An 11,047-nucleotide genomic window follows, 5' to 3' on the forward strand; every position below is an offset into this window, starting at 1 on the left:
GCCTTTCTTAAACAGTGGAACAACATTAGCTATCCACCAATCCTCCAGTATCTCACCTATCTCTCCTAGGGCCCCTGTAATTTCTGCATATCCCTCCCATAGGGTCCACGGGAACATCTTGTCAGAACCTAGGGAAGTGTCCACCCAAATTTGCCTCAATACAGCAAACACCTCCTCTGTAATCTGTATAGGGTCCATGAGCTCACTGCTTCTTTGCACCACTTCTATAGACTTTATGTCTGGCTTCCAAGTCAAATAAACACAAATACAAAAAATCCCTTTAAGATCTCCCCCATCTCTTTTGGCTCCATGCACAGATAACCATTCTGTTCTTCCAAAAGACTTATTCAGTCCCTTGCAATTCTTTTGCTCTAAATATCCCTTAGGATTCTCCTTCACCTTGTCTGCTAGGGCAACCTTATGCCGCCTTTCAGCTCTCCTGATTAAGAGTTCTCTTGAATTTCTTATACTCCTCAAGTACCCAATTGTTCCTGTTTGCCAATACCTACTATGCACCTTCTTTTTTTCTTAACCAGGGCCTCAATATCTCTGAAAAACCAATGTTCCCTAAACCTGTTATCCTTGCCTTTCAGTCTGACAAGAATATACAAACTCTGCACTCTTGATTTCACTTTTGATGGCCTCCCAAAGGCAGCCTGGCCCAATCCACACTTGCCAGATCCTTCCTGATACCATCAAAATTAGCCTTTTTCCAATTTAGAATCTCAGCTGGCACACCAGACCTATCCTTTCACATAATTACTTTGATCACTAGATGCAAAGTGTTCCCCTACACAAACTTCTGTTACCCGCCCTGTCTCATTCCCTAATAAAAGATCATGTATTGCACACAGTCTCTTTGGGACTTTGATGTATCGAGTAAGGAAACTTTCCTGAACATTTGACAACCTCTATCCCATCTAGTCTTTTTACATTGTGGGAGTCCCAGTTAATTATATGGAAAGTTAAAATCACCTATAATAACCTAATGTTTCTTGCACCAGCCTGCGATTTCTCTACAAATTTGATCCTCTAAATCCCTAGGACTATTTGATGATCTACAATATAGCCCTATTAACATGAACATACCTTTCTTATTCCTTTGTTCCACCCATAAAACCTTACTAGACTAGTCTGTCCTGACAGACAGAGCATTGCCAGCATATTTTTCCCGACTAATAACGCCACCCCACCCCCTCTAATTCCTCCCACCATATCACGTCTAAAACAATGGAAACCTGGAATGCTGAGCTGCCAGTTCTGCCTCTTCTGCAACCAAGTCTCACTAATGACTACACTATCATAATTCCATGGTCTGAGCTCATCTGCCTTTCTTACAATATTCTTGCATTGAAATATACTGTATGCAATTCAGAACATTAGCTCCCCCACCCCCCATGTTCAACCTTTTGATTCTGACTTTGTCTGAGGTCTTAACAACAGCTGTCCCACAACCACTCCGCTATCTGTTCTGGAAGTCTGGTTCCCATCTCCCTGCAACTCTTGTTAACTCCCCCCCCCCCCCCATCACTAGCAAACTTCCCACTAGGATATTAGACCCTCTCCAGTTTAGGTACAAACTGTCTCTTCTATACAGGTCCCACCTTCCCTGGAAGAGATCCCAATGATCCAAAAGTCTGAAGCCAACTCCTTAGCCACATGTTAAACTGTATGATCTTCCTATGTCTGGCCTCACTAGCACATGGTACGGGTAGAAATCCTGAGATCAAAACCTTGGAGGCCCTGTCCTTTAACTTAGCACCTAACTCCCCGAACTCACTTTGCAGAACCTCATCCCTCTTCCTACAGATGTCATTGGTACCTTTATCAACCACGACCTCTGGCTGCTCACCCTTGCACTTAAGAATGCTGAGGACTTGTTCCGAGATGTCCCTGACCCTGGCACCTGGGAGGCAACATACCACCAAGGAATCTCATTCTCATCCACAGAACCTTCTTTCTCTTCCCTTAAACCAATGAATCCCCTATCATCACAGCTCACCTATTCCCCCCCCTTCCTTTCTGAAACACAGAGCCAGTTTCAGTGCTAGAGACCTGACTGCTGTGGCTTTCCTCTGCTCGGTCATCTTCCCCAACAGTATCCAAAGTTGTTGAGGGAGATGGCCACTGGGTTACTCTGCACTGGGTGCGGTCGCCCCTTTCACTCTCTTCTCACTGCCAGTGACTGAACTGGAGAATCACCTTCTGTCAGTCACTGTACTGGAATCTGACATCAGAACAGCAGATACACAGGGCTTTGGAACTGGGAATCAAGGGTGGCTCAGTGATACGGACTCAGTGACCCAGCAATCCAGGCACAATCGTGACCTCGGGTACTGTCTATGTGGAGTGTGTAGGTTTTCACTGTGACTGTGTAGGTTCCAGTTTCTTCCCACGTCCCAAAGATGAGCCACTGTAAATTATTTCTTAGAGTAAATTAGTAGCAAAAGAATCAAAATGAAGTGATGGGTGTATGTGTGTGTGAGAGAGAGCCAGGGAGTACAAAAAGAGAAAATGTTCTGCATGGCTTTCCTTCTGAAAGTCAGAATAGACCCATTGGGCTGAATGGCCTCTTTCTCTGCTATAATGAGGAAGTAAGGTATTGGTGATCTTGCCTGGGAGTCTGTGTGCCAGACTTCACTTGCAGGGGAAGTATAACATGGTAGTTGTAACATTGCTAAAATGCTGTTTGTGTCCTTTGGACTTCTGGCTCAGATCCAGGTGGAGACCAGACCACAAGATTATATTCTGGGGAGGGGTCACAAATTAGGAGTTGATACTGAGGGATTTCTGTTTCCTGAACGCTAGAGTGAGATCATAATTGCTAAAATTGCACCAAACGTTTCCTGAAGCCAATTGTTGCCCGAAGCACATCAAATCCAACAATCGTGAGATAACATCAGGCTCATGTGTTCCCCAGAAGCCTGTGCTTCCACCTTCCTCCCTGGTGACACCCAGAAAAAAATTCTGGCTCATTGCTCCAGCACGGCTACGAGGGAATACCGTTCTGCTGGAGGTGGAACCGTTGTGTGAGCTCAGTTATAGTATAGTGGTTAGCACAAGGCTTTACAGTACAGCCGACCTGGGTTCAATTCCCGTCACCGCCTGTAAGGATTCTACCCGTGACCGCGTGGGTTTCCTCCGGGCACTCCGGTTTCCACCCACAGTCCAAAGAGCTACCGTTTGGTAGGTTAATTGGTCATTGTAAATTGCCCCGTGATTCGGCTACGATTAAATCAGGGGATTGATGGGCGGCGTCTACCTCAATAAAATAATTTGAAAGAAGAACAAATAAAAATCAGGTCATGAGCATCTGCAGATGCTGGAAATATAAAGCATCAGTGGAGAGTGGAGCAGGAAACATTTTGGATTTGAAACCCTTTGTGGTTTTGACGCCGCCGGACCAGTTTTCTCGCACTCTCCCGGTATTTGTAAAGAGCAAAGTGTTTCTTACAGTGTACCTCAATCCTCCATCAATAACTAAAACCCGATTGCATATTTCTATTTGTGAGGTCTTCAAATTAATCGTCCCCTTTTCTACGTTACATATTACTACAGACCCAAATCAAGCAGTTCGTTGGCTGGAAAGCCCTTGGAGACGTCCCGAGGGGGTGAAAGGTGCCACGTCAACGCGAGCATGTTCTTTCAGCCCAGGTCCCATAGTATTTTCTTGGTCCAGAATAGGGAGATGACAAGAATGATTGTAATCCCAAACATGACGATCATGATGTACATGACGGCTCTGCAGGGTGGGCTCTGACAGCACTTCCACATGGTGTTCTGAGGGAGCCGGTCCTCCAGCGCCGGCGCCGCTTGCGTGCGCAGCGGGAGCCCATTCTCCCGCTCCACGTCCAGGCTCAGCGTGTAGACGGTGGACCGGCGCAGCAGGAAGCTGGCTTTCCCGGGCCCCTTGTAGAATAGGCGCCCGTGGTCCAGGTAGACGTGGACCGGCTGCAGCCTCATGCGGCTGAGGATCTCCACGTTGGTTCGAAGGCCCGTCACCAGCTGCCCGGCGCCCAGCGGCGTCAGGTGACGGCACAGGGGGCAGGACATGCCCAGATCCATCTCGGGCACCGATGCCAGGCTCATCCGGGCCAGGCATTACAGGCAGAACGTGTGCTTGCACTCCAGGATCTTGGGCGTGCGGAAGGCGTTGTCGTAGGGGTTCCAGCAGACAGCACATTCGCACTCAGAGCCGTTCCCCTCCAGCATTGTGGCAAGGTGTGAACCACGCACACATACACACACACACACACACACACACACACACACACACACACACACACACACACACACACACACACACACACACACACACACACCACCACGCGTGTACAGGTATCACATGAAGCTCGCTTCCTTGTCACTCGCGTTCTTGCGGGGGCTTTTCTTCGGCGCCTCAGGGGGCGGTTGACAGGCGAATATATCTGTCACTTACCCAGGGTTTCTTCACTCTCTCTGTCTCTCTCAACAGGAAAACACGAGTGCCTTTCTCACAACGGGATCAAAACCGGGTTATATGCTGTCCGGTTGAAAGCTGAGAACTGCACTTGGAGGAGTTCAGAAACTCGAGCTCGGCAAGTCCGTTGTCTTTCCTCTGCCCAGCACTCCAGCCGTTCTGGTCGAGTTAAGTTAGCCAGAGAACCTCGACTGACCTTGCACAGGGTCTTTCACCGGCTAGGATACCCGGAGAGTTTATTTTGCAGAGACAGCTGGCTCCCTTGGTCTGCCGTAGGAATCCTTCCGTCTTTCTCCCATTCTCTTCTGGAAACGCAGCCTCTATGAAACAGGGAGGTGATCGCATTGTGTTCTCTGCGAGAAACTGGTGGAACGGGTTCCACTGGTTTAGAGCTTGAGAGGTTTCACTTCTCAGGTAGCTAGCTGCCTCCTCTAGGCAGCTTCTGCGCGGGTCACCTTACCAGGGACATCAGTGCTGCCGCCTCGGCTTGAGGAGCGGGCCCGGACACAGCCGTCTCTGCGGGAGCAGGTACACAGTCAAAGAAAACCTGCCGGGGGTCGTCACTGGAGCAAGTTTGCTCAAAGAGTGATGCTCCTGAAGTGCGGGGTGGGGTGGGGGAGTGTGGAGGATGGAAGGAAGGAGTGGACAGGGAAGGTGATTATCCATATATCTACATCCCTTTATTGCCTCCTGATGTTCTCCTCGCACATAATATCTTTCTTATTTGTGTCATCAGCAAATCTAACAGCTATTATGTAGAGCGGTAAATTAGTAAATTGGATTATTCTTGTCACGTGTAGTAGAGTGAATTGTTCATACAGATCAAATCAGTACAGTGGTGCTTTGATGCAAAACAATAACATAATGTAGAATAAAGTGTTATAATACAGAAAAAGATGCATTACAGTCAGACAGTAAGGGGCAAGGTCACACAAGCTAGATCGTGAGGTCAAGAGTCTATTTTATAATACTAGTGAAGGATTCAGTAGTCATACAACAGTGGGGTAGACGTTATCCTTGAGCCCAGTGGTATGTGCTTTCAGGCGTTTATATCTTCTGTCTGATGGGGGGGGCAGAAGAGGGAATGCCCGGGGAGGGTGGGATCTTGGATTATGGCAGATGCATGACAGAGTCAATGAGAAGTGTAGGTAGGGTCCATGGAGGGGAGGCTGGTTTCTGTATAGTCTGAAGTGCATCCACAACTCTCTGCAGTTTCCTGCTATCATGGGTAGGGCAGTTTCTGTACCAAGCCGCGATGCACCAGATAGGATGTTTTCTATGGTACATTGATTTGGTGCTTTCATCTGTTTACATAACTTGTGTAATAGTTGCAACCCCAGCACCACACCACTGAAATGGAAGCCCGGGCCAGAGTGTATCTGTGTTTTAATCTAAATCTGCTGATTTTACAAGCATAGATAGGTGTGAATGTAATCCACAGTGTGGATTAATACTCACTATCCCACACAGAACCCAGGGCCATACTCTGCTTCACCTGCCTAGTGCTTACATACTGTATGTCGCCTGACCAGCCACTTCCCCCAGGCAAACTGAATTCTTACCCTCGCTAGAAGGTTTGATTCCAATAAACTACGGCAATTATTTGTTGAGATTGATGAATAAATTGTCTTTTAATGTCTCTGCTACTTTTCTGGGGTGTTGGAGTCGAGATACGTCTCTAACGAAGGAGGTGTAAGGCGTTCGTCCTGCAGGTCACTTTTGGGCAAGGTGTAGCACCTGCTTAGCCCCCCCCAATCAGGGTCACGAAGTCATGGGAGCAGGTGGTGGATGAGCTGGTTCATATCACAAGTCCTGGTTATGTGACCACTGACACCAGGCAGACAATCTCTGAAGATTATTGATAATGGCCGCAGTCACCTGTCTTGTAAAGACACTGTCCAGAAGAAGGCAATGGCAAACCACTTCTGTAGAAAAATTTGCCAAGAACAATCACGGTCATGAGAGCATGATCGCTCACGTCGTACGACATAAGACATAATGATGAAGCAACTTTTCTCCTGGTCTCCTCACACCTTGGTTGGGAGTTTTAATCTGAGTTGATCTCTTTTGCACCTTTGAGGTTTCTATGCATCTGTTTGGTTTATTATGGACTGAAACATTTCTAAGAAGAAGGGTGGCCTTGGCTAATGAGAAAAATTAAACCTCGTATTAGATCATAAGAAAAGGGATGAAGTTGTCAAAAGGTCCAAGTAAGCCACCAGGATCATCAGATTTTCAAAATTCAGCAAAGAATTCAGATGCTATGCAACAGATTGAGATTCAGATGAGTTTACCATCATATATACCAGGGTGTGATGAAATTAATGGCTCTCATGCGGTTCCCTGAGTAAACAGTATTGATGGTACTAAGTACGATGATCAATACAGCAGCAAGTGCAAAAAAAAAACAATGGAATGTGCAGAGCAGACCGAGGCTGTGCCAAAACAAAATGTTAAAGTGACAAGAACTGAAGAGGTCGAATTAAGGGTCTGAGAACGTGGCAGCATCACCAGGGAGAGATGTGAAATAGGTTTCAGAAGTCTGATAAAAAGTTTAGATTTGACTTATTTGTCATATGTAGATTGGAACATGAAAGCATTGAGTGAAGTGCCTCGAGGATGTGCTGGGGGCAGCCCACAAATGTTGCTGTACTGCCGGCGCTAATGTCGCATGCCCACAACTTCCTAACCCTAACTCATACGGCTTTGGAATGCAGGAGGAAACTGGAGCACCAGGAGGGAACCCACACAGTCACAGGGAGATACCAACGGGGAAGAAGCTTCTCCTGAGACACTGGTTGTCCAGGCTTTCCAGCTCCTGTAACTTCTCCCAGAGAATAGAAGAGGGATAAGAGAACAGACTAGGTAGCAGGCATCTTTGATGATATTGTTAAGGATCAGGGGAATAGAATACAAGGGGAGGCAAGTGAAGAACAAAGAAAAAAGAGTGTAAGAGTTTCTATGTAAAAAGCAACAGTTAAACTGAAACACACTGAAACAAGAAATTAAAGTGGGCATAAGGAAATGGCAGAAAAATCAAATAAATATTTGATCGAAGGGTCTCAGCCTGAAACGTTGACTGTGTCCTGACAAAGGGTCTCAGCCTGAAACGTCAACTGTACCTCTTCCTATAGATGCTGCCTAGCCTACTGCGTTCACCAGCAATTTTTATGTGTTGCCTAAATATTTGATCTGTCTATCAGAGGAAAACACAGAAATAGCGAACAACAGAAACTGAGCAAGGAATGCAAAAAATGAAACATTAGAGAAGAAACAATATTGGAGGAATTAATGGAATGGAAAGCCATTAAATTCCCAGGACCTGAATTTCTGGATTCTGAAAACAGTGATAGTAAATGTGCAAAGTTCCAAGTAAATTTATTATCAAATTATGCATTCATTGCCGTGTAATACCTTAAGATATGTTTCCTTGGAAGTATTTACAGGAAAAATAAATATTACTATGGAATTTATGAAAAACTATACATAAACAAAGTCTGACAGGTAACCATTGTGCAAAAGAAGTCAAACTGTGCAAATAAATGAATTAATAGTTGAGTATGTGAGTTTGTAGGTCATATAATCAGTTCAGAGACGTGATGAGTGAAGTTATCCGTGTCCAGTCAGGAGTCTGATGGTTCTAGGGTCATAACTGTTCCTGAACTTGGTGGTGTGGGACCCAAGGGTTGTACCTCCTTCCCAATTGTAGCAGTGGGAAGAGAGCATTGCCTGGACGGTGGGAGCCTTTGATGATGGATGCTGTTTTATTGTGGGAACACTCCATGTAAATGTACTCAACGGTGGGGAGGACTTTATCTGTGATGCACTGGGCTGTATCCACCACTTTCTGTAGTCTTTCCCTTTCCTGGACATTGGCATTTCCATACCAGGCCATGATGCAACCAGTTACGATACCCTCCACTGTGCTTCTATAAAAGTTTCTCAAAATTTTTGGTGACATACTGATTCTATGCAAACTTCTAAGAAAGTAGAGGCACTTTCTTTGTGAGTTGTCATCTTCCAAAATCCTAGAGATTCTTGAACAGTTGTGACCATAAGACATAGGAGCAGAATTCAGCCATTCAGACCATCGAGTTGACAGATTGAAAGTTTAAAATGGAATCAACAAGGAGGGAGATAAAACTGATTTGGAATTGGTTTATTATTGCCAGATATACTGAGATGTGGTGAAATATTATCTGTTTGATCCGTAAAGTTAATGAATGCTATCTCAACATCCCTTCTGATCTTCCTTCCTATATATATATATATATACACACACACACAACTCCCTAATTGCAATTTCAGAATCAGGATTCACAATTAGGTTTATTAACACCGGTATATGTCATGAAATTTGTTGTATTTGCAGTACAATGCAATAGATAATAATAGAGAAAAAATGTGAATTACAGTAAATAAATATATTTAATTGTTAAATTAAATAAGTGGTGCAAAAATAAAAATAAAGAAGTAGTGAGGTAGTGTTCATGGGTTCAATGTCCATCCAGAATTGTATGACAGAGGGGAAAAAGCTGCTTCTGAATTGTTGAGTGTGTGTCTTCAAGTACCTCCTTCCTGATGGTAGCAACGAGAAGAGAGCATGTCCTGGGTGATGGGGGCCCTTAATGATGGACACCACCTTCCTGAGACATTGCTCCTTGAAGATGTCCTGGATACTATAGAGGCTAGTGCCCGTGATAGAGCTGACTTAGCTCACATCTTCCTCCAGATTCTTTTGATCCTGTACAGTAGCCCCTTCCCCCCCCCCCATACCAGCCGGTGATGCAGCCAGTTAGAATGCTCCCCACAGTACATCTTTAGACATTTATGAATGTTTATGGTGACATACCAAATCTCAAACTCCTAATGAAATATAGTTGCTGTCGTACCTTCTTTGTAGCTGCGTTGGTCCCTTAATAGATCCTCAGAGATTATTGACACTCAACTTATTGAACTTGAAACACTTCTGATCTTGACCAACATTATATTAGGTAGTTAACATTTTCCCTCACCCTGTTTAACCATACTCCATTGAACTAATCCCATTAATTTCAGTGATTTGGATGTGGTGTTCAAGAAAAATCTCCCCAAGTGAATCAAAGCTGATAAACCGTGTGGGCAGCAGAGGATATGGACAGGGCAAGTGCATGGGCAAAGGTGTAACAGGTGGAATATAGTGCAGAAAAAATGAGATCATACACATTGACAGATAAAAAAGAAATGTGGAATATATTAAATGGTCAGAAAATTAAAGTGTGTGGTCTTGCATTCCATTCTTTGAAAGTAATTATGCAGGCACAGTAAATAAATAGGGAGGCAAATGCCTGTTTAATGAGGTAAGAGTAGGTACATCTTCCTATAGTTATACAGAGTCCTAATATCCAGAATGTTTTGTCCAGATCTGGTCTCCCTCTGCCTATGGAAGATGAACTTGCAAGGAGGGAATGCAGCAAAGGCTCATCAGATTGGTCCCTGGGATGGAGACACAAAAGACTGCAGGCGCTGTAATTCAGAGCAAGAAGAAACAATCTGATGGCGGAACTCGTTGGGTCAGGCAGTATTTATGGGGAGGGGGAATAGACAGCCAACTTTTCGGGTTGAGACCCTTCCTTTGGACTTTAAGGCCATGAGGGGAAAGATAAAGCTTAGTTTTATTTGTCACATAAAAATCGAAACATGCAGTGAAATGCTTTGCTTGCATCGATGACTAACACAGTCCGAGGATGTGCTGGGGGCAGCCCGCAAATGTCGCCACGTTTCTGGCACCAGCATAGCATGCCCACTGACCCTAACCTGTACGTCTTTGGAATAGGAGAAGAAACCAGAGGACCCAGAAGGACTACTTATGGTCATGGGAGGAGCCACCAAACTTCTTCTAGACAGTGACGGGAAATGAAATGCTGACTAACCCTAACCTGTACATCTTTGGAATGAAGGAGTAAACCAGAGGATACCCTCATTGTCACAGGAGGAACAATCAAACTCCTTACAGACCAACGGGAATTGAACCCTGATCGCTGTATGTTACTGTGCCGTCTGGTAGATAGCCAATAGCCAGTATAAAGAGGTGAGGGGAAGGGAATCAGAAAGAGAATATGCGTCAAAATTCTGACTGAATTTTCAAAGTCAAAATCTGCTGCTTGTACAGATTCAGATTGGGATCATATTTGTCACATGTACACCGAAACATACAGTGAAATACAGCATTTGTGTCAACAACCAACACGGACATCCAGGACATCTTCAAGGAGCAATGCCTCAAAAAAGGCAGCATCCATCATCAAGGGCCCTCACCACCCAAGACATGCGCTCTTCTCATTGCTACCATCAGGGAGGAGGTCACTGAAGGCACGCACTCAACGATTCAGAAACAGCTTCTTCTCCTCTGCCATCCGATTTCTGAATGGACATTGAACCCATGAACGCTACCTCACTACTTCTTTTTATTCTTATTTTTTCACTAATTTAATTTAACTACTTTAATATATATACATACCTACTGTAATTCACCTTTTCTTCTCTATTACTATGTATTGCATTGCATTGCAGCTGCAAAGACGACAAATGCCGGTGAGGTTAAACCTG

General features: G+C 44.9%; 1 protein-coding gene across 1 annotated transcript; it reads right to left on the minus strand.

The window, feature by feature from the left end:
• Window positions 1-3,645: 3,645 nt before the first annotated feature.
• Window positions 3,646-4,212, minus strand: LOC140186498 (E3 ubiquitin-protein ligase RNF183-like). Its single transcript, XM_072240852.1, is given in 1 exon segment — window positions 3,646-4,212. A coding segment is annotated over 1 exon segment (567 nt).
• Window positions 4,213-11,047: the final 6,835 nt, after the last annotated feature.

Source organism: Mobula birostris, chromosome 22 (assembly GCF_030028105.1).
Source record: "Mobula birostris isolate sMobBir1 chromosome 22, sMobBir1.hap1, whole genome shotgun sequence".
Classification (NCBI taxonomy): domain Eukaryota; kingdom Metazoa; phylum Chordata; class Chondrichthyes; order Myliobatiformes; family Myliobatidae; genus Mobula; species Mobula birostris.